Source organism: Stegostoma tigrinum, chromosome 19, assembly GCF_030684315.1.
Source record: "Stegostoma tigrinum isolate sSteTig4 chromosome 19, sSteTig4.hap1, whole genome shotgun sequence".
NCBI classification, from domain to species: Eukaryota; Metazoa; Chordata; class Chondrichthyes; order Orectolobiformes; family Stegostomatidae; genus Stegostoma; species Stegostoma tigrinum.
Window position 1 is genome coordinate 61,047,565 of NC_081372.1, and position 24,515 is coordinate 61,072,079.

General features: G+C 42.9%; 1 protein-coding gene across 5 annotated transcripts in view; it reads right to left on the reverse strand.

Moving 5' to 3' along the window:
* The window catches only part of adtrp1 (androgen dependent TFPI regulating protein 1), a 32,382-nt gene extending 8,269 nt beyond the window's left edge, over positions 1–24,113 (reverse strand). Inside the window, exons 1-7 of one of the 5 annotated variants that reach the window (XR_007249514.2) lie at positions 23,638–24,108; positions 19,107–19,256; positions 18,880–18,981; positions 18,531–18,646; positions 18,020–18,171; positions 11,524–11,613; positions 4,768–4,882 (exon numbers count right to left, since the gene is read on the reverse strand). Coding sequence is in view for 4 of the 5 variants with exons in the window: in XM_048550523.2 (XP_048406480.2) it covers positions 10,994–11,613; positions 18,020–18,171; positions 18,531–18,646; positions 18,880–18,981; positions 19,107–19,256; positions 23,638–23,793 (1,296 nt within the window). In the remaining variant the exon portion in view is untranslated. Of the gene's footprint in view, positions 1–2,753; positions 4,883–10,979; positions 11,614–18,019; positions 18,172–18,530; positions 18,647–18,879; positions 18,982–19,106; positions 19,257–23,637 lie in introns of those variants that run through there. The other 4 variants (XM_048550523.2, XM_048550525.2, XM_048550524.2 and 1 more) reach the window with 4 other exon arrangements.
* Between the last annotated feature and the right edge of the window lie 402 nt (positions 24,114–24,515).

Below are 24,515 nucleotides of genomic sequence, written 5' to 3' on the forward strand. Positions count from 1 at the left end.
TACAGTTCTCCACTTCTTGCCTCCCTCTCTTTCAATTTGGGGTTGTTGGCCATTGTTCAATCCTCAACTTCTCCAGAATTCAAAGATTTTTGGAAAATTATAATTAATGCATCATAGCTACTTCCTCTAGACCATAGGATGCATGTCATCAGAGCTTGGGGGTCTATCTGCCTTTCACCCTATCAGTCTGTTTAATATTACTTCTCTAGCGATGGTGATGGTATTTAATTCTTTCCCCCTATTCTTTAGTATTAATGAGATATTCAAAGTATCTTCTACCATAAAAACTGCTGCAGCATATATGTAAGAATTGGGCATTGGATGCACCATCTGAAAGAAACAAATTCAGTTGCTGGCTTTGCTTTTGCTGTGAAACTGACATAGTTATCTTGTACTGGACATAAAGCATTGCATATTTGAGACATTGGACTAGGTTTGGGACTCAGCCAGTTATTAATTTCAGGCTACAGTAATTTGTAAATTTGTGCTGGTTGTATCATGTTTTGTTCATCAAGTACTGTTCAGAGATTTGCCACCTTGCTCTTTATATAAAGTTTGAAGGAGTCTTTGAGTGCATAATATTCAGCATTTATATTAACACATTGTAAGAAGTAAATTTTTCTGTAAAGGCAGGCAATTATACTTGGGCAGCACAGTCGCTCAGTGGTTAGCACTGTTACCTCACAGCACCAGGAGCCTTTACTGGTGTCAATATCCTATGACTTTAAACCCATCTCTTGCACACCAATCTTTGAGCCACATGTTTATCTATTTAATCTTGTTGACTCTGCTGCAAATAGCATGTGGCTCAGGTAGTAATCAGACATTATAACTGTAATGATAGCAAGCTCAGCCCACTGGAACTCATGGAATACAAGTTTCCTGGTTGAGGCTGTTAATCTGATCCAAATCAAGTGATAAAGAAAGGTTAGGTTGGGACATTTTTCATTGGAGTGTAGGAGGTTGAGAGGTGACCTATATTAGTTTATAATGAGGGGTATAGGTATAGTTAATGATAGTTTTCCATTCCTTAGGATGAGGAATTTCAAGACTAGGGACCCTATTTTTAATGGGAGAGAAGGAAGATTTTTAAAAAGACAGGAGTAAATTTTTTTTTTTTTTACACACAAGGCGGTTCACACGTGGAATAACTTCCTGAGGAAGTGGTGGATGTGGGTGCAATTATCATGTTTAAAAGACATTTGGATAAGTACATGATTAGGAAAGGTTTGGAGGGATATGGGCCAGGAACAGGCAGATGGGAGTAGTTTAACTTAGGACTAATTTTGGCATGGGCTGGTTGGGCTGAAGGGTCTGTTTCCACACTGTATGACTATGACCTGGCTGATAGATAAGGATAAATGTCAGGGATATTAAGTCTTTCAAAGCCTGAGTCAGTGAGAGGTAGTGCTAACGTCAAGAGCTATACATTTGTAAATAAAGCACGAGTGGGACAGGACACTCGACTCTGACGAGTTATTGCAATTACTTTTTCGGTTCTGCCAAAGTTAGCCCCCGGCAGCTTGTATTCTCTCAGTATAACATCTTTTCTTGTTCTATCTATTTTGTTGTTACTTATGTGGTCAACAGCTGGATCCTTCCCCTCCCAGTCCGTGTTCCTCTGCTGCCCAGATGTGATACGCTGAACTCATGCACCAGGCAGGCATGTAGCCTTTTAGACTCTCGTTCCTGGCCACAAAATACAGTGTCTATTCCCCTGGCTATACTATCCTGGATTACTACTACATTTCTTTTTTGCCCTAAATGGCTCTCTTCCATGGTGCTGTTTTCAGTTTGCTCATCTTCCCTACAGGCCCCACTGTCTTACAAAGTTCCTGCAGCACTACCTTCAGGATCCCTCTACCCGCCAATCTCATAGTCACATCCTTCTGTCCCTGATGATGGTCTGAATTTGAGGTAGATAATCTAAAAAGAGACTGCCGCATGAAATATGACATCCAATTAGATGGCCCCTTTTTTCAAATTTTGAACATGTATTTTATTCATAGGAGAACATCTCTTTGTATATATACACACATTGACACAAAAACAGTTTGGTTTTCCACAATTGCCTATCAGGTAAATACACGAAACACTGGTGTGTAACTATCCAAAAAACCAAAGACCTCTCTTATACCAACAATACAGGGCATCACAGCAATTCGCATCTTGGACTCCAGCTCATCAACTCTGAGATGGATTTCCTTAAGCCAAGTTTCTCAAGCTCAAGGAACTTACTACAGATGTGGTTACTACAAACCACAATGGAGACGACCAGTTCCCATTGCCTGACATTGGATTTTATTTGATTAGTATTTTGTTTCTTTTTTAAAAAAATTCCCTACCGATCTTTTCATTTTTAATCTGTAAAATATTTGTGCTATATACCTTTAATCAGAAAGCAACTTAGAATAGATAGTCAATTTAGTAGCTATATCAACCAATGGATTTATGGTTTTACTGTGATGTCACTCTTTGTTTTCTGCTGGGCCCCCAAACCTGCTCCTCAACTTATCCTGTTAAAGAGACCTTAGAAACTATGAACCAAAAAATTAAGCACAAAGGACCTGTTGCCCTCCGCACTGAATTCCCACGCTGCTTTAAAATACCAGAAATATATACTCATTTGAACTGTGTCTCTCTCCAGAAATGATCTCCTCTTCCTTTTTGTGCCAAGCTCACTGATCCTGCTTAAGGAGGCAGTAAAGGTCATTGAGAAAGCCACAATATAATCAGGGAGCAACAACACAGTATTGTGAAAAGGGTAATCATGTTTGACAAATTTATTAATATTATTTGAGGATACAATAAGCAGGGAGACAAAGCAGAACCAGGAGATGTAGTGCATTTTCATTTTCAAAAGACTTTCAATAAGGTCCCACAAAAAGAAAAAAAAATCACTGCACAGGATAAGAGTTCATGATATTGGACTGGAGCTCGGATAGAGGACTAGACAACTAACAGGAAACAGAGAGCTGGAAAAAATGGATCAGTATCAGATTGGCAAACTAGTGTACTGCTGCATGTACCTGTACTAGTCTTTAACATTTACGATCTATATTAATGATTTGTAGCCAAATTTGCTGATGTTACAAAGATGGGTAGTAAAGCAAACTGTGAAGACGATACGAAGAGTCTACAACGGAACACAGAATGGTTAAGTGTGCAGGCAAAATTTGGCAGATGGAATGTGTGAAAATATGAGGCTGTCCGATTTGTCAGGAAGAATTCAAAATGCTGCAGTACAGAGGGCTTGGGTGTCTTTGCACATGAAACACTGGAGGCTAGTAGGCTGGCAAGGGAAGTAACGACAAAGGCAACTGAAATCCTGGCCTTTGTTTGCAAGGGAAACGGAAGATAAAAGTCAGGAAGTCTTGGTCCAACTGCACACGTTATTGATTAGATCACACCTGGAATACTGTGTACAGTTTTGGCTTCCTGTTTAAAGGATAAACTTGGTATGAAGGCAGTTCAAAGAAGTCTTGCTTCATGAAATCCTGAGATGAAAAAGTTTATTTTCTTGAATCTTTCATGCAATGTGAGCATTGTCAACAAGGTCAGTATTTGTTCCCACATCTAGCGGCCTTTGAACTGTGCGATTTGCTAGGTCCATTTCAGAGGTCAGTTAAAAGTCAACTACATTGCTGTGGGTCAGGCAACACATGTAGCCCAGGCCAGGTAAGGACAGCAGATTTCCTTACCAAAAAGGACAGCAGCGAACCTAATTAGTTTTTACAACAATAAATGATAGTTGTCACAGTCACCATTACAGAGCCTAACTTTCAATTCCACCAGCTCCCACGTGCCGAGAGCAGCCTGGGCCTCCAATTATCCAGTAACATTACCACTATACCATCATCTCGAAGTACGAAGGTTGGCCGAAACTCACTGGAGATTAGAAGAATGAAATGTGCTATTTTTAAGAAAAAGAGGCTTGACAGGAGGGATGCTAAGAGGATTCTAGAACTAGGGATGCAGTTTGAGAATAAGTCTTCTATTTAAGGGGTTTTTCTTCTCCGAGGGTTGTTTCTCCCCCAACAGAGCAGTAGTGGCTGAGTCACTGAAAATATTCAAAACTAAGGTACACAGACTTTTGACCACAATGCAGTAAAGCATCTTGGGCCTCAAACAGGAAAGGTAAGGTCATTATTAAATCAACCAATGATCAAGGTGCCAAATGACCTCTTAATCGTGTCCCCAGGATAGGAGTGAGTTTTGGATTTTTAAACAAAAGAGTAATTCTGGTTTTTCTTTTTCCAATCACCAGGTCCTCAGTGAGTTTAGGTATGAATAGCTTAGAGTTCGGAATAGAACAGGCTGTATCTCAGCTGGAATAGCCCTTGTGTGAGCAGAATGCACACATTCTCCAGAGCTGAGATGTGTTCTTTACTCGATCGTGTATAAGGCATGACTGCTGCCAATTAATGGGTCTAGAAATTTGATTAACGTTATCACATAAGCTCAGTAGAAAACTGCAAGGCTTCTACAGAGACTGCAGCTCAACAGAGAATCACCAGGCAAGCAGAGGCTGAGGCCTGACAGAGGCTTAATGCTGCCAGTTACTGATTATGTCACCAGCTGCATTATCATGTGTCTGATAATGGTGCTTTGATTGGGGTGGGGTGGGGCACACTTAATAACAATGCACATAAATTTAATAGGTACTTCTCTTGGAATTCCATCTTATCGGAGATTAACCAGAAGTATATATATCTGAGAAAGAAAGGATATTTCACTGTGAACACAGCTACTGTTGGTGATCCTTACATTAAGTGATCATGGGCTCAAAATTATGATGTCACAATTTTTCCACCAGCCATCATGGTATTCAAATCCAAATAGCCACCACCTCACTTTGATTTTCTCATGGATTCCACACTTTCTGAAATAAAGCAACACAAAAACAGTCAGAATTACAGAAAGTATTTGCACTAGAGAGGCTAGGATCTAAATCATACACAATAGGTTACATATAAAGTTTCCTCAAAACTGTCCCATCAAACATTACCAGGACAAGTCCAATGTAAGATTAGATAGAGTAGAGCTTCCTTGAAACTTTTAAACTGAAAATAAAATTCTTTCTATAGTGTCACCATTAAACACTCTCAAGGACAGATACAGCATGGAGATAGGTAAGGGCTGAAGCTCTCTCTACATCCCCATCAAATGCAGCTAGGACAAATCAGCACAGAGTTAGATACAGAGTAAAAGGTACCTGTACTCTTCTGAACAAAGTAAACAAAAAGCTTCCTCAACACTGTCCGCAAAGAACCCCGGGACAGGGACAGCATGGGATTAAAATAAAGTAAGTCTCTCTCTACTCTTTTAAACTGAAAGTTCTTGTCTATGTTGTCCCCCAAAGATTCCCAGGACACTCAAAAGGAGCAGGTGACAAAGAATACAGAATCTCTCTCTCTCTATTCTTTTACACTGCAAGTGAAGTTCCCTCAACACTGACCCCATCAAACAGTCCCTGGACAGTGGCTGCATGGGATTACACACAGAGTAAAGCTCCCTTGACACTGTGTCTCCAACAAACACTACCAGGACAGGTATTTCACAGAACTAGAGTACAGCTCCAGCTAATCTTTTAAACAGAAAGCAAAGCCATCATGACACTGTCCCCACCAAATACACCCAGGACAGGGACTGCATGGGGCCAGACACAAAGCAAAGCTCCCTCCAGTCTTTCCAAACTGAATGTAAAAGGTGCTTCTCCCCTTTTAAAATGAAATTAATGCTTTCTCAACACTGTCCCCAACAAACACTTCCACAACAGGATCAGCACTGGATTAGATAAAAAGTGAGGCTTCTTTTATGCTTTTACTACTTCCTTGACACTGCTTCCTTCAAACAATTCCAGGACAGGTACAGCATGGTAACAGAAACACAGTAAAGCTCTCGCTATTCTTTTAAACTGAAAATAAAACTCCCTTGATTCTTTTGAACAGGAAGTTCCTTCCACACCAAATAATCCGAGGACAGGTGCAGCACAGGGTGAGACTACACAATCCTAAATATTACTCTACACTCACAGGAACGTAAGCAATGCGACTGACTCTTCTTGTTTGTGAAAATCCAACTAAGTGCTGTGGTATAAGTTACAATTAAGTAATGTCAAACAACATTGTCATGGGTGTAAAATCTTCTTTACTGACAGCTAGGGGTTGACATTTCACTTAAGCTGCTTGCAGGTGTCTGTGCACCAGGAATCTGGAGTTTGTGCAAACCCTGTAACAGTCTCGCAGTGGACAGATGCACACATACAGGCAATGAAGGAATCCTCCAGACCTCCATGCAACACCTTCCTGACAGCTATGAAGAGGTGGCCAATGGAGGATTCTCAGATTCAACGTACCATAACAAACCCAAGCCTTCCGAATTTCTACTCGGACACACACCCACTCCCAGCTTCAGACTAATTGTAAAAACTTTTGATCGTCAAAGCAGGCACTGGGAAGGTGAAGAAGACAGGTCACATCATTTACAGTCAGGGACTGGGGTCAAAAACTGTAAAATGGGTGAGAAGCTCCTGGTATGTTCAGCCTTCCCAGCAGTGACTAGGGAGTTTCGGTACAAGATCTGTGAAGCAGCAGCCATTCCCTTAAGGATGTAAAATGTGATGCAAACATCAAGTAATTTAGCTTTCATATTTTAAAGCTTTTTTTTCTTGACATGTCTAAAATATATCCAAAGCTAAAGGAAATGAGTCATCAAACACCAAAACCACCAGGGTATTGAGAGATGAAGGTGATATACAGACAGCACAAAAGACCAATCCCAACATGGTGAAACTTCTCATTGCTAATGTCATTCTTGCAGCAAAGACGAAGGTGTCTATGCTTTAAGTGCAAGACATTCATGATCCTGTGGTGAAGTAATCAACAACTACTGAGGGCTGGCACAGCAAGCATTACACCGCGTAGAATGCATTGGGTTGGTCATACAGGGACAGTTGTTAGATGAATTCTGCAAGTCAATACTTACACTTTGAGAGTGGACAAAAGGTATGGACATTTCAGTACAAAAAATTACTTTGTGCATCAACATTTTGTTTTTCAACCAGAATCTGAATTTGTTTACAAGACTGTCCTTGCAGAAACCTTGAACTACTTGCAACAGTTCCTCCTTTGTGGCAACAATCAAGCAATTTTATGTTAACAGTCACCCTGATTTATAGAAGATGATGCTTATATCAAATGGAGTTTGTTATATTGGGAAAGAAAAAGAGTTGTGTGACAAAATTATGTTGATCACAGGAAAATCTGGGAATATTTATCTAACATACCAAAATACTTCCAAGAATAATTTATGCAACTTGCAGCAGATCATCACTGAAGATTGGAGAATTTGAAAATTTTGCAAATGTCACAGCATATGATTTGGTGGCATTTCAACCCCAGAATGAAGTGTGTTGACTATCAAGATGTTTTAGAGCATTAAACAAATATTGCATGAAAATATTGTGGCTTTGTGAACGTTATGTTGCATTGATATCTCTGAATGGTGCTCAGTGAACTGGCAAATTCTTACAGAGAAGCTGTTCAACAAATGATTTAAGCTATGCAATTCACAATGGCCAAGAATGAATAAACTGAAGACTCAGTATCTAGGTGAACAGATTTGAGGGATACAGTTAAGGTGGTTATGGTTGCTCTCAATTGTGACATGGACGACTGCAGCAGTCATCCAATTTATTCAACTATGATGTACCCACCTGGAAACCAGATTTCCAGATCAGGAATTACAAGAAAAGCTTGCAATTGATGAAGATGCAACCACCAAGATAACTGATCGTGAATTTGGAAAAGACAGTATTGTGCAATCAGTATCAAAAATACCAAGCTATGACAAAAGTCAAGACAGGTTTTAGTCAAACATTAAGTGATTTAGTGACATATGCTCTAAAAGAGAAGCAACTTCAAAAAAAAGTCCATTCTCCTGGATATTTGTACAACATTTCAGGCATCAAGTGCTGACTGAATGTGGATTTAGCCTCAAACTTGATTGAGTATATCCAGAAACAGATCAACTGGACAACTTGATGCAAATTAAATCATAAATTTCACCTGGACAAAATATCAAGCTAAACATAGCATGCCATCATTTGGCAGCAATTAAAGATGTGTGCAAAGGAATGAATAAATTACTCGTGCCCTCTTTTGGTCACATAGCTAATTTGGTGTTCAACCATGAAACAGGGCCAAGGCTTTTGAGTCCAGCAAAAGTTTGCTTATTTTAGCAGGATGAATATCTGTCACAGTAAAATAATACATGTGCACCTAACAGTAAACAGTGGAAGAAAAACTGCAATACATCTCTCAATGGATGCAATATGCTGCTCAGACTATCCGGGATTCAACACAGACCCTGGAAACAACAGGAAATACTGTTGGGGGTGAGTATCAAAACTGAGGGCTGCCCCATAGACAAGCAACAGCCTGTCATAGTCACTTACATGGAATCAGATCAAACATCAACATCATTGGAGACATCCTGAGGTGGCAGCACACAAAAAAGGAGCAATTACCCTGGGAGTTTTGAGGAAGTGGCACTTGATGCAAAACGTTAACTGATTTCATTCAACGGGTGTTGCCATACTTGCTGAGCTTTTCCAGCAATTTGTTTTTGTTATCCTGGAACTTCTCAACTTTTGTTACAGGAGCCACAAAATCTCCTGAACCAAGTCAACATGGAACAATAAACTTGGTAGTTCCACTATCAGAGGATTGTGTCCTAGAAGACTGCAAGAGGCAGGTAGTGAGAACCAAAAAAAAGGAAAACCTTGGTGACCTTGTCTTCAAACTACCTGCCACAGATGAGTATATCCATGACAGGATTAATTGGATTGATCACCACAAAGTCATTGCTGTGCAAAGTCCTGCCTAGCAACTCAACAGGGCATCCGAGACACAACATGGACCATCAACAACAGCACTGCGTTCAACCACAAACTGTAACTTCAATCTAGCATATCCACACTCTACCATTTCCATCAAACCAGGAGATCAGCCTGGTTCAATGAGTACAGGAGGTTACGCTAGGAGTAATGTCTGGTGCACTAAATATGAGGTGCCAACTTCTGAAGTTATGACAAACTAGTTATTTGCAAGTTGAACAGTGGAAGCAGCATGCAACAGACAGGGCTATGCAACCTTTCAACCATATTTAAGCTCTGATCTGGTGGATAATTAACCAACTCACTGGAGGTGGAGACTCCACAAATATTCCTATCCCTTATGAACAGGAGCCTAGAACAGGAATGCCAAAGTCAAGGCTGAAATATTTGTATCCAACCTCAGGCGGAAGTGCTGAATTGATGAAACATCTCACCGTTCTTCAGAAATCCCCAGGGACAAAGATATCAGTTTTCAACCAATTCAATTCAGTCCATGCAGTATCTAGAAATGGCAGAGAGCTCTGACAATATTCTGGCAAACGCATGGCAGACTTCTGCTTCCCAACTAGCCAAGCTGTTCAACTGCAGCAATAACCCTGACAAAATGTCCTGGGCACAAAAAGCAAAAAATCTGGCCAATTACTGCCTTATCAGTCTACTCTTGACCAAAGTGACAGAAGGGGTGGTCAACAGTACTATCTAGTGACATTTGCAAAGAAGTAATCTACTCAGTAATGGGCAGTTTGCATTCTGTCAGGGCCAATCAGCCATTCCTGAACGCACTGTAGCCTTGAAATCAATTGGGAACAGAACAGTTGGACTCTCAGGAAGTGAGCCAAGAATGATAACACTTGACATTAAAGCCGCATTTGGTTGGGTGTGGCATCAAGAAGTCCCAGCAAAACAGGTAATGATTGGAATCAATAGAAAATACTCTGCATAAAATATTCCCTCAGGACAAATTAGATCCCTAGCTGTGACTGATGTTTCAACATCACTTATTGTCGGTATGGGAAGATCTGGTGCTCAGATAGAATCCCCTCTACAATGAGCCAATGTATTAAACACAGAAATGAAGTTTTAAAAGATGTTGTGTTGCTGATCATTTTATTTCAAAGTTTTACAACTTTTAAAAATAAAGAAGTGCAAACTTTTCCCTGTGGCAGCTGCTGACTTGACACAAACAGTAAATGCAACTCGAACAACATAGGACCAAGAGCTTGGATACATGTTCCTGGGGAATGCTGCCCACACCATTAACCGCAAAATTCACCATGCCTGAGTGAACACAGCACTATTTTGGGAAAATTTGTATCCTTTGGAACTTCATCTCAAACATTCAAAAGCAGATTGCTGCTGAGAACTGGAGCAGGGCAATGGTTACGGACCTTCCACGTGTGCGGACAGTGCGCTGGTAGGCCAGGACTGTTACAGGGGTTCCTTAGGATTTCAGCTCGCTGTGCAGTCTCAGTAAGTTCCAGTCTGGGCTGTCAGCTTTCAGGAAAGTAAAGGAAACACATTTGTCTTTGAAAGTTCAGTTTTAATCAATTTAAACTTGAATCCCAATGAAGGCAGGCAGGCAAAGATTATTTCCCTTCCTTGAGCAAAGAAGCTGACAAGTGTTGAAACAACTTCTCTTCCTCCACGGTCAGGATGACATATTTGTGACCCACTGCCCCAGTCGAGGACAGTCGTGATGCCTTCTCTTTTGGAGTCGCGTATACTCAGTATCACACCATCAGCATCACTGAGTCACTAACTCTGGCTATATCAAGTTATCAGCATTTCCCAGCTCCAAACATCATTCCTTGTTTACACATCTCAAATATCCTTTTAACTAATGAAGAATTGCTGTAATGAATTTTTCCTATGGTTGAAACTGCAGCCAAAAACAAAAAGCACAGTCTGCAGTCATGGACAGGTCTAGGCCTTATCTCACTGATCAGAAACAGCAAACCTGAATGAATCCTCACCCCACATCCCTCTCCTCCACTCCACAATCACCCCCCTGCACCCCCGACCCAAACTCACTCACTCCCCAACCCCCAAATTATCTGGTGGTGCTAAGGTCAATTTGTACCTTTCAGTGAGACATCACAGATTGGGAATCAAGCTGGAAGATCCCTGTCCTGCCTGTTTCAGTTCCACACTTGATACTGCATTTACTCCTGAACTCACTGAGGAGGTAGGTTTCATTGTCCTTCGGAGACTGGGCAGCTGACTTTTTAAGGGGAGGCGAACAGGTTTTTGATAGTCAATCTCTTTTTGAGTGTCGGTGTCCAGCTCAGGGTCCCCAGAGGGGTCAATGGTTGACTCACTCTGTTCAGGAGTGGATGGCTTTGCTCTGTGACTAACTGTAGCGGGAGACGGACAGTGAATCACAGGAACAGATGGCTCGGCCTGGATGAGAGGCAGTGCGCTCAAACTCTGGGCAATATTTCCCATTAGGTCAATCATCTGGTCCAGCTTTACTGCCAAATGTTCAAACCCCTCCTTTTGAAGATCTAGAAGCTTCTGCTGGAAAGGGTCTGGGAATGGGGTGGGATTCCCACAGGACTCCGAGACAGTTGGTGCAGTGGATGGAGATGCAGAGTGAGGAATGTCAGGATTGCTGTGTTTCTCACTTGCAGCCTTGCCGGCCGAGTTCAACCTGCACTCTTGTGACGGATCTCGATCAAAGTAGCAAGATTTCTTCCCACACTGATCCGGGAGACCTGTTGATATATAATTCAACTTTACCAATAAACATCTGTAGCAGTTCATAAAAAAGCTGATGAAACAGATACCAACACACTCTCACCGTTTCAGACTGATCTTGTACACAACACTGACTAATCAGACAAATGGTCACTATTGCGGTCTTTATCTAGAAGGAACTAATGTCTACTTGTATTTAACAAACTTTCAGTTGATGAGCATTTTGGGGATAGTAACCATGACAAACTTTCAAAGTCGTTATGGAAAGGGATAAGGATAGTGAAAAAGTCAAGTGTCTAAATTGAAGGTTGGGGGCAATTTCAATATCGTTAGACAGGATCTGGCAAACGTAGACTGGAGCAGTACCTTTTGGAAGGCTGGAGTCTTTTTAAAGTAGTAGAGTGAAAATTCAGAGCCAACGTGTCCCTCTAAGGGAGAAGGCAAGGACATAAAGTCCAATGAACCCTGGTTGTCAAGGGAGAGAGAGTTTGATAAAGAAAAAGAAGGAAGCATATGTTAAGTAGTGCATTACAAACAGGGGAGGTATTTCAGAAGTATACAGGATAGGAGGTTGCCTAAAAAACAAATTAAGAGGGCAAAACAGTACCATGAAATATCTTTGGCAGATGAGTTCAAGGAAAACCCTAAGGCTCCTTATAATTATATTAAGAGTAAGAGGATTACCAAAGAAATAATGGGACCTAATAGAAAATAAAGGGGCAATCTACACACGGACCGAGTGGACTTGGGTAAGATCTTAAATGAATACTTGCATGCATTCACGAAGGAGAAAGACATCGTAGTTGGGGATATTAGTTGTGATGGTGAGGTTCTAGAACACTGAGGAAATCATCAGATGTTTTAGCAGACATAAGATGCATAAAGCCCCAGGACATGACGAGATGAATCCCAGGTTGCTACGGGAAGCAAGGAAGGAGATTGCTGGGGCCTCTCGGTGATATATTCAATACTTCACTGGCCATAGTTGAGGAACCAGATGACTGGAGGTTAGCTAATATGGCTCCTCTGTTCAAAAAGGGTATCAGGGATGAGTTGGGTAATTACCGATCAGTTAGTTTGACGTCAATGGTAGGGAAATTATTGCAAAATTCTGAAGGACAGGATTATTCAACACTTGAAAGGCAGGGGTGGATCAGATATAGTCAACATGGATTTGTTAAGAGGGAGATCCTGTCTGACTATATTAAGATTTTTGAGAAAAATGACTAAATATATTGATGGGGGTATTGCAGTTGGTGTGATTGATATGGACTTAGAAAGGCCTTTTGACAAGGTTCCATATGGGGGGTTGGTCCAAAAAAAAAACAGCACATGGGATCTAAGGTAAATTGGCAAACTGGGTCCTAAAACAGGCCCACAAATAGAAGGTAAAAGGTTATTGAGGAGTGTTATTTTCTAAGTGGAAGCCTATAACCGGCAGTACCACAGGGATCAATGCTGGGAACCCTGCTATTTTGTTATGTAGGTTAATGACTCGGTGTGAATTTACAACATTTAATTATTAAGTTTCCAGATGATAAAAATTAGTGGTGTTTGAAAGAGAGGCTGATGTCTCAGGCTTCAGTCTGAAATCGATCAGGTGGTAAATTGGGCAGAGTAATGACAACTGGAATTTAATCCTGATAAGTACAAGGCAATGCTATTTGAGGTCTAATTAGGGTATACACAATGAATGGTAGGTCCCGAGCCCTGATGAACACCTTGGTGTCAGAGTCCCTTCGATCCCTGAAGGTGTCAGCACAGGTCAACAGGGTGGTGAATAATTTGTACAGAATACTTGCCTTCATTAGCCAGGAAAGAAAACACTGGTTAGGCTACAGATGGAATATTGTGTGGCGTTCTGGTCACCACACTATCAGCACCATTGGAAAAGGCGCTGAGGCGATTCAGCAGGATGTTGCCTGGGATGAAAAGTTTCAGTTATGAGGGAATCTGGACAGGCAAAGTTTGTTTTCCTTCGAACAAAGGCAGCAGAGGGTGCGAGGAATCTGATTCAGATATACAAAACTGACAGGTTTCGATCATAAGAATCTCTTCCTCATGGCAGGCATGTCTAAGACCAGAGGGCATAACTTTAGAGTGAGGAGAAAATGGTTTATAGGAGATATGAAAAAATACGTTTCACCCAGAGGGTGGTAGCAACATTTAAGCAGCACCTGGATCAGCGTTTAAGATACCAGGGCACAGACGACTGTGGACCAAGTGTGCGCAAATGTGATCACTGCGGCTTGGTGTTTGTTAGTCAGCACAGACATGGTGGACCAAATGGTTTGTTTCTTTGCTGTATGATTCTGATTGGTTCCCTGGCTTCACTTCTGCATGATCCAGTAACTATCCAAGTCACATGACTCCCCCAGTCACACACCTCATTCGTGGACCCTTGGCCCTCTGCCCCCACATTCCCTGAACGCCAGCTACATGCTCCTCATGCCCAATCCTCAACATCCATGGTGTTCAATCGTGTTGCTTGTTGTTGACCTGAATACTGACACAGGTCATGCCAAGTTAGCGATGGGCAGTTGGGAAAGCTTCTCAGCCAATGTCTGCATTCAGAGGATAGAAGTGGACTCCTCCAAATCACCTGGCTTGTGACTCTTCACTCCCCTTCCGCCACAGCCCACAGCAACTCTGATCTTTACCACAGCCTCCCCATCACCAACGTAATTCCCCTGCTCCCCAAATATCCTGGCAGTCAGAGCACAACACAGATACTTAGGTAATCACACACTGTGCCACAGAACATAAATACTGATGGCAGAGTACTGGAAGATTAGTAGATCCTGCTGGGACCATTACAGACATGTGCAAATTCAGACAGCACAGCACAAACAAAATCAGGGTTAGCATGAATATGGGATTGGGTGGAGATCAGAGAGAGAGGAGAGGGGTCAGATAGGTGCTTACCTTGACTGGAGTTGCTTGTTGCAAGCATGGCTGGCTGCACACCAGATTCTGCAGTGCTGCTAACTCTTATTCAGGCTGACAGGACACATTCACAATCTGTGTCACAAATAAGCTCAGCACGAAAGCACATTTTCTACAATAAGCAGCAAGAGCAATTAGCAGAACTGATGAGAGAGCAGAGATCACTGAGTAACAAAAACTATACGGAATCCCCACAGCATCACCGGGTACCTGCCAAAACTCAGTACTGAGGGCTTAGAGAATCACTTCCCCAGTCCACTTGCCTCTTTCTGAAACTCGCTCATCCATTTCCGTAAATGAAAACTATACTGAGAATGCCAATATACTGGAGTCTGGTTGAGTCGTGACTGCTCACATATGGTCTTCCTTTTAAAAAAAAAAGTGTCTCCATGTCAATCTACATTATATCACAATCTCAGAGCTACACACCTCGCAGTTGAACACAGAACAGTAAATCACAGGAGTGGCCCACAATGTTATGCCGAACATAATGCTAAATTAAACTAATCCCTTCTGCCCTTGGTCTATATCCCTCCATTCCTTGCATATTCATGTGTTTATTTAAAAGTATCATATCACACTCCACTGCCAACCCTGGAAGCGCATTCTAGACTCCTACCACTAAAAACAAACCTTGCCCCTCACATCACCTCTGAATTTCATACCTTCTCCTCAAATGCATGCCCCCTAGTTTTGGATATTTCATCTCTGGGAAAAAGATTCTGACCCTAACCGTAACCCTATGCATCTCAATTTTATACACTTATATCAAGTCTCTTCTTTGTCTACACTGCTCCAGAGAAAACAACCTGAGTTTTCATTATTGTTCAAACACTTTTCCAGGATTTGACTGAGTAGGCTTCTTCTGCACCCTTTCCAAAACCTCCACACCCTACCTGCAACATGGCAGCCAAAGTGAACACAATACTCTAGGTGTGGCCTACCCAAAGTCTTATAAAGCTGCAACATGACATCCTGATTCTTGTACTCAATTCCCTGACCAATAAAGGCAAGTATGCCTGACTCTTTCTTCACCACTCTATCTACTTGCGGGAATAGAGGGAGCTATGGACTTGAAACCCAAGATTCGTCTGTACATTAATGCTATGCCAGAGACCAGAGACCAGAGACCACTACAGGGCAGTACAGGACCTTCAGCCTTCGACGTTGTGCCGACCTGTGAAACCAAACTGAAGCCCATCTAACCTACACTATTCCATTATTATCCATATGTTTATCCAATGACCATTTAAATGCCCTTGAACTTGGTGAGTCTCTTCAGGATCCTGCCATTAACTGTATACTTTTCCTCAAAATTAGATCTCCCAGGTGCCTCACATTTACCCAGATTAAACTCCATTCATCATTTCTGCACCCATATCCGCAACGGATCTCTATCCCCCTCTAACCTTTGACAACCTTTTACACTATCCACAACACCCCTGATCTAAGTATCATCTGCAAACTTATTAACACCGCACCTATATTTTCATCCAGGTCATTTATATGTGGATGAGTGTTTGCTCGCTGAGCTAGAAGGTTCGTTTTCAGACGTTTCGTCACCATTCTAGGTAACACCATCAGTGAGCCTCCGGTGAAGCGCCGGTGTTGTCACCAACCCAAGGAAACCTAAACAGATAAATAGAAAGCAGGACATAACACCACCGCTTCTCCGGAGGCTCAGTGATGATGTTACCTAGAATGGTGACAAAACGTCTGAAAACGAACCTTCCAGCTCAGCGAGCAAACTCACATCCAGAACCTCAACCTGAGCTACAAATCTTCTCAAAACTCATTTACATGTGTCATAAGCAGATGTCCAAGTATGAATCCCTGTGGAACATCACTAGTCATGGACCTCCAGCTTGAAAAAAAACAACCTTCCACTTGGTGCCTTCTATGGGCAGACCAATTCGGAATCCACATGGCCAAATCACTGTGGATTCCATGCATCTTAATCTTCTGGATGAGCCTACCAGGCCTTACTAAAATTCACATAGACAACATCCAATGCTCCAACCTCAATCGATCACCTTCGCCACCTCCTCAAACAATTCAAGTGAGCTTGTAAGACATGACCTGTCCTGCACAATGCTGACTGTCCCTAACTAGGCTGTGCTTTTCCAAATGTGGAAAAATCATATCCCCAAGAATTGTCTCCACTAGCTTCCCAACAGACAAAGACTCATTAGTCTACAGTTTCCTGGATTATCCTTATTTCCCTTCTTGGGGTTGAGGTTTAATCTCGAACATCGAGCCTCCTTAGAGTAGCACACACTCATTAACCAACAGTTGTGCCTAGTACCAATTTTTATTCCTGCTTTCTCTCGATGGAATGTAAAGTTTACCTTCTTGCATACCCATATACTAAAATAGTGCTGCACAGCCCTGCGAGTGTATAATGGTAAAGTGCGGAGGTAGCTTTATTTTCAATTGAGGAGAGTAGAAGGAACTGTACTCTGTACCTAACGTTAGGTCCCAATCCAATAGGTGGTTTTAAATAATAACAGTACAATAGATAATAAAAAAGTTTGATGAGCACTTCTACTGATAGCAACACAGCATTTTATAAATCAGATTATATATCATAAAGTGAGATGCGCAGACAATGCAGAGAAACCAGTGTCACAGAGGGTAATGGATGTGTCTGGATTTGTGCACCGAGACAGATGGTTGAGATTGAAACAAGGGTAAAATCTGCTATTGAATTTGTGTGAAAATGAGAGAGATAGAAACTCTGCCCTCCTGCCATCAACATTCCAGCATTGACAGTCACATCATCTTTCACGATTACTCTCAATTATTGAAATCTCAGCTTCGAGACCCACAAGCAAATCATTGCTTAGGAGATCCACTTGATTGTCAGTTCTGAGATCAAGCTAGGTCATGGAGAAATAATTCAGTAAAATTGTTTACTTTGAACATGAATTTCAATTTAATTTTTGGAGCAAATCCACAACCTCAAACTAACCACACCCAGAATGACCACCTAAGCCCTCTCTTTTTGCCTTTTCCTATATTTGAATAATAACAGGCTCAGTGGTTAGCACTGCTGCCTCAGAGCACCAGGGACCCGGGTTCAATTCCACCCTGTGCAACTGTCTGTGTGGAGTTTGCACATTCTCCCCATGTACTGCGGTTTCCTTCGGGTGCTCCAGTCCCCTCCCACAGTCCAAAGATGTGCAGGCTAGGTGGATTGGCCATGCCAAATTGCCCGTGCTCAGGGATGTGTAGATTAGGTGAGTTTTCGGTGGCAGGTCTGGGTGGGATGTTCGGACGGTCAGTGTGGACTTGTTGGGTCAAAGGGCCTGTTTCCATACTCTAGGGATTTTATGATTCAGTTGCTTAGGGCAAACAGTTACACTTTCACATGAATACAAATAGGAGATCAACACGAGGCCCAAATAAGTCAGTGTGTACAGAGTTTGCACTGGGGTTGAATAAGGACAGGGCTCTGCTCAGTTGAGCTGGACTTACCCCATTTCCAGCGATGCAGTTTCTCACCAACAACATACAAACAGACAGTTACAAGGACAGCTGCTGTCAGGAAGATACACAGGCCAATGGGACTGAGCGCCTCCAGAATGGGGTAGACCCAAATAGACGACCTGTGCCGAATCCAAAGTACCCTGAGGGAAAAGAAAATGATAGCGAAACTTATGCACTTTTTGTACTCATTATATGGTATCACATGGAAGGTGAAATAAGAATACACACAACCCCTCCCAAAGGAGGAAGGGAGATGGTATGTGAGAAGAGGTCAGGTGGGGGGGGGACCACAGGAGGGAAGGGAGGTAGGGCAACGCAAGACAGGGGAAATAAAAGAGACGGAGGTCACAGGTTCGTGCATTGGTCAGTCAGACAGCAGGGGGAAAAGAAAGACTGGATCAACATCGACAGGGTATGGAGCGTTGTCCAATGGAATGTGTTTGAAGTTGGCACCTGTTAGTGCATAATCCCAATTCCTGGAAATCTGAAAGGAACTCACCAGAGCAAATAGGAACTGCAGAAGGTGACAAGAACAACCAGACATCCTTTGCGATTGGGCCAGCGATGTTGCACCACAAACAGCTCCAACATGAGCAGCACCAAGACCACTGTGTGCTGCAAAGAACAGAAATACAGTGTGAGCAGTTCAGACTGGAGGGTGGGGGATTGGGTGCAGAGTATGGGTGTGTCACAGGTAGTCAGTGGGAGAGGCAAGGCAAAGCACAGATTGGTCAGGAGCACAAAGTGCAAGGGCACCCAGTCTGACTGCAAGAGGCCAAAAAATGGCAAAGCATACTGATTTCACCTGGCAGTATCAAGCTGAGGGTTTCAGACACACTCTCACTCACCATTGCATGATTCAGCCAGGTTGGGATGATTTTGTCAAGTTGCTCTGGGTAAACAAGTTCCCGGTCATAGGCATAAAGAATCCAGAAACTCACAACGACAAACTGACAGAGAAAGAAGAGGATCAGTCAGCAATCCAACACAATCCATTTGAATTAGTCAGTGCTAGGGATCCCCGCACATCCCAGTACCAGTGACATATCTTCGTGTCAATGAACGCTGTACTTACAAAGCCAATGGGAAGGGCTAGAGCTGAGAACAGCCAGTCCTGGAGAGCATTCATCCTCAACAACAATCGCTGCATACGTTTATCAGCCTGAGAAAGGCGCCACACTAGGTCTGTGAGGACACACACTCCAAAAAATGTAGTCTGCAGGACCTAGAGAGGAATGAGATCAATAACACCATCTTTCTACATGGATCCAACAACCACCTGACTGGGGAGAACTGGACAGTGCTGAAGCAACAAGCCCAGTAGACAAAGTGTGCAAAACAGAGTGACAGCAATTCTGGTACAACATGGCAACCAGAGAGACAACATTACAGGTGCTGGGGTGAGGAGAAAAGGAGCCTGGGAATATCCATTCCGATTGGAGCCAAGTGCACAAACCTGTTGCTGCTAATTTATTGCAGATTCAATGACAGGATATTGTAGTGTTACGAACATTGCATGAAATGAAAACAGAGTTACATTTGCAATTATATAACTCCACTAATTACCTCAAAATACCCAAAGCACAACAGCCAGAGATATTTTGGAAACAATCATTATAAAGAGTCATTTACAGCATGAGGGCCATTCAGCCCCTTAAATGCGCGTCAATTTGCTGCAAAGCAATCCATTAGTCCCTTTCCCCTGCTTGATTCCCAGAGTCCTGCAAGGTTATTTGCTTTAAAATTGCCTCCAATTTCCTTTTGAAATCATTGATCATCTCCACTTTCCACTAATCTCATGAAAAGCAGCAGGTTCCATTTTATTATCACGATGCTTAAAAAAAAATCTTGATCACCTGTGCAAACCTTACCCAAAACCTTAAGTGTCATTTTTATACTATCAGCTAATGGGAGGAGTTTTTCCTCTTTCTACTTCTCTTATATGTACTTAACATAACCATATACAGCTTTATCAAATTACTCATTGATCAGGAGAGCAACCCCAGCCTTTCCAACCTAGCCCTGCAACGAAATTGATAATCACAAAAACAATTTCTGCACTCTCTTAAGGTTACAATGCAAGAAACAATCACAGAATAGTAACAGCACTGTAAAATTATTAGGTTAATTCAGAATATTAGTTGACAAAATAATTAAAGCAATCTACATGTTAAATCCTTAACAACACAGAGAGCTGGAAGAACACAGCAGGCCAAGCATCATCTTAGGATCAGGAAAGCTTAGCCTGCTTTCCAGCTCTACACATTGCTATCTCGGATTCTCCAGCATCCAGTTCCTATTATCTCTGACTAAATCCTTGAAACAGTTTTATTAAAAAAAACCTTGTTAAACAGCAAAGCTGTAAATCTTTGAAGTAGGACACAATATAGAAACATGCCAAAGTAGATGGGTTTTGGGAGTTTGTGACAAGTTGTGAAAAAGCAAAGACTTCAAGATTGTCTGAGAAACTGGTTGCGTGCAAGAAACCACAGAATTGGAATGACTCCACCCTCCAGGAGATAACGTTTTGACATCAAGACAACAGACAGAGCAAGTTGTGAAAACCATTGTGCAATGTGTGACAAAATTATTTTCATTTCACGCACTTTTTTTAATCATTACTCATTCATGGGATATGGGCACTGTTAGCTAGGCTGAAAACAATTGCCCAGAGGATCATTAACAGTCAATCATTTTGCTGTGGATCTGGATTCACATGTAGATGCTGAGCGTAGGTGTTCTGCAAAGCCGTCCCCAAGCCTCCGCTCGGTTTCTTTGCAGAGCACTTATGCTTGGTTTGCCCTAAACAATGGCACCTACCAGTTGTGAACCATTTCAACTCCCCCCTCCCATTCCTCAGACATGTCCATCCTGGGCCTCCTGCAGTGCCACAACGATGCTACCCGAAGGTTACAGGAACAGCAACTCATATTCCGCTTGGGAACCCTGCAGCCCAATGGTATCAAAGTGGACTTCACAAGCTTCAAAATCTCCCCTCTCCCAACTGCATCCTAAAACCAGCCCAGCTCATCCCCTCCTCCCCAATCTGTCCTTCCTCCCATCTCAAGGCCCACCCCCATCTCCTACCGACAAACCACATTCCACCCCCTCAGCCTGTCCATCCTCCCTGGACTGACCTACCTCCTCCCTAACTCCCCATATACACTCACTTTTACTGGCTCCATCCCTGCTTCTTTGACCTGTCTGTCTCCTCGCCACTTATCTTCTCCTCTATTCATCTTCTATCCACCTCCCACTCTCTCTCCTATTTATTTCAGAACACCCTTCTCCTCCGCCATTTCTGAAGAAGGGTCTAGGCCCCTAAATGTCAGCCTTCCTGCTTGGCTTGCTGTGCTCATCCAGCTCTACACCATGTTTTCTCCTTAGAACTTGAGCTGGTGTACTCAATTAGTAATCCACCGATTCTTCACACTACATTTGATTCCAGCTTAGCATCTGGGTGCTGTTTGTTGCAACGATTAAAAAGATCATCCATAAAAGTTCAAGGGTCACCAAAAGATAGTCCATCAGAGAAGACAGGAGCAAGTCTCATGCAGAAAATAAGTTATGCTGTTTTATTTATACGACATTTGAATTGCCTTGGTTCTAAGCATTTCAGACTTAATATAAACAATTGGATGAACAGTTAGGATTCAGGAAGTAGTTCTAGGAGTGAAAAGATATGAAAGTGTTCAAGTTTAGGTCTGAAAAGAGCGAGGGAATTGGGATGGGGAGGTGTGTGTAGAAACTGTCAAGTAATAATTGCTTGGTACAACTGAACCAGATTAAAACTCCAGAAACAAACAAGGACAGTGCTGCCTTGGTGTCTACAAAAAGCTGTAGTTGTGCTACAAGTAAATGGAGGAATGCAATTTCTAGAATCCAGGGAACTGTAGTCCAAGGAAGGGATAGTAAACTAGCAGTAGCTCAAGGAAGTTTCAAATTTTCTTGCAGCCTTTGAAGCTTCAATGAGATTTGGTTACCCATAGCATCAATTTTTTTTATACCCGGACCAGACGGTATCACTAAAGTCTGGAGGAGGGGCACAAGTGAGAAACCCACAAGATCTTTCTAACTGCAACTGATTTTTGCTGTGTTCTGTCGAGTCTTTGGCCAGGGTTAGTCATTCACCCACATTTGCCCTGTGTTAACTCCGGCATGTAAGAACACAAGTCATACCTATGTTGTTAGAGTTCAAATCTGTTGTTAATCTTTCCATGTGTATCTGTCTAAGTTTTTTTTATAACAAAAAGTTGTTTCACTTTGTTAAAAACCTTGGCTAACTTGTTTGTAAACCAGAAAGTCTACAGCTGTTTCTAATTGGCACCCTGGTTAAATTTTAAAATGTGATCAGTGGAGGTGTGGGATCAGTTCATCTCCCCTCCCCGCGTTAAGTCATAACAAGTAATTCACACGAAAAAAACCTTGGTGACAAGGGAAAATAGCTGTATAGAGATAAAGACAGATGTAGGTGGGCTGGCAAGCAAAGGGTTGGAGGTTGGTCAAGAGAACAGCGCAGGTGCATGAGAGGTGACAGCAAGAAAGCATTAGAAACACAACGGCTCCGATTACTCATGGCAGCAGACAATTTGTACACACCAAGTTTCCAAAAACGGCACTGAAAAACGACTAGATGATCTGTTTATATACGGGAGGAGAATTCTCCTGCCCTTCAGTCAGGGTCCGATTGTTCAAGTTCCCACAGTACCCAGAAACACCCTTTACAAATTAATTCATCAGAAACTAATCCAACACATCCTTTAGTCTTTTGAAACAATCTAGTTGTCGTTGCTCTGGCTTCTCCACGTGACACCGCACATTCTCCAACTGCAGATAGGCTCGATTCAATGCCGCAGTTGAACCTGCCTTTCACATTCTCAAGCAGCATATTCAAGATCCGTTAAAAACGATGTTTTTTTTTGTTTCCCAATGCTGTCGTTGCATCAGCCTGGATTAGCCACAAATTACAAGACAAGACACTTTCCCCATTTTAGCCGTTTCCGAAACATTCCCAGGATGGATACAACACAGGGTTAGATACAGTAAAACACTCTCGACCCTTTTGCACCGAAACCATTTTTATACTGTACACCCCAAAAAGTCTAAACGAGAGAAAAAAAACACTGCGGGTGCTGGAAATCCTAAACAAAAAACAGAAATCGAGCGTCACCGGACCCGAAACCTTAACTCTGACTTTTCCCTACAGATAATACCAAACCTGATTTGGTTTGCTTTATTATTGACACGCGAACCTAAGTTTTATTCAGAGGTAATGGGAACTGCAAATGCTGGAGAATCCAAGATAACAAAGTGTGGAGCTGGATGAACACAACAGGCCAAGCAGCATCTCAGGAGCACAAAAGCTGACGTTTCGGGCCTAGACCCTTCATCAGCCCGAAACGTCAGCTTTTGTACTCCTGAGATGCTGCTTGGCCTGCTGTGTTCATCCAGCTTCACACTTTGTTACCCAAGCTTTATTTTGCGGGCAGTTTTTTTTTGCAGCAAATTCGGTTTATGCTGTAAACGTTTCTAGTGAAGGTGAAAACCCCGGTCTGCACTCTAACACTAGTTACCCCCACCCCCCGCCCCAGATCTAGATCTTTTACCATGTTGATGAAGGTCAGGTACTTCCAGCGGCCTCCGTAAGTGCCGGCACCGAGGAGGCGGCCTCCGCTTGTCAGTAGCGTGTCCTGGTGAAGGACGAAAATATACCAGAGGAACGCAGGCAGATGGAAGATGAGGGGGACCCGTCGAGACACCATGGTAGCAGGTCACAGTGACGGTGATGGATAAGATGTCCGTCCCCCGGGTCGAGAATGAAGGGGCTCTGCCCCCGACCCCCGGGGTTTCCCGAAGTGTCCGCCGCGGACACGGGTCCACTCCCGAGACACACTAACCGACTTAGGAGTGGCGAGGAGGAAACTGGTGGGTTCGGGGGTCACTCAACCGCAACAGGTACCCTGGTCCAGGCGCAAACAGATCTGGTGAACAATCACAACCCGATTACTGAAACCCTTCGCCCTCCCCTCTCGCGGTTTAAGTCCGTCAAAACATAGCAAACGTCCCTCCCTGCCCCCGGGCGAGTGGTACAACCCAACCGCCACGGAGGGTAACCCGCATGCGCACACACGTCCCAGTAAAATTCGAATTGACCGGCAGTGTTGGTCCTATGCCCAGTGTGCACTGCCATCCCCGTCATTGCCACCCCATTCTCATGTTGGAACCGGAACCACCCTGGACACTTTAGGCAATTTTAGCATAGCAGATCCAAATAACCTGAGATAACAAGGTGTAGAGCTGGATGAACACAGCAGGCCAAGCAGCATCAGCGGAACAGGAAAGCTGACGTTTCGGGCCTAGACCCTGCACATCTTTGGACTGTGGGAGGAAACCCACGCAGACACGGGGAGAACGTGCAAACTCCACACAGACAGTCACCCGAGGCTGGAATCGAACCCGGGTCCCTAGCGCTGTGAGGCAGCTT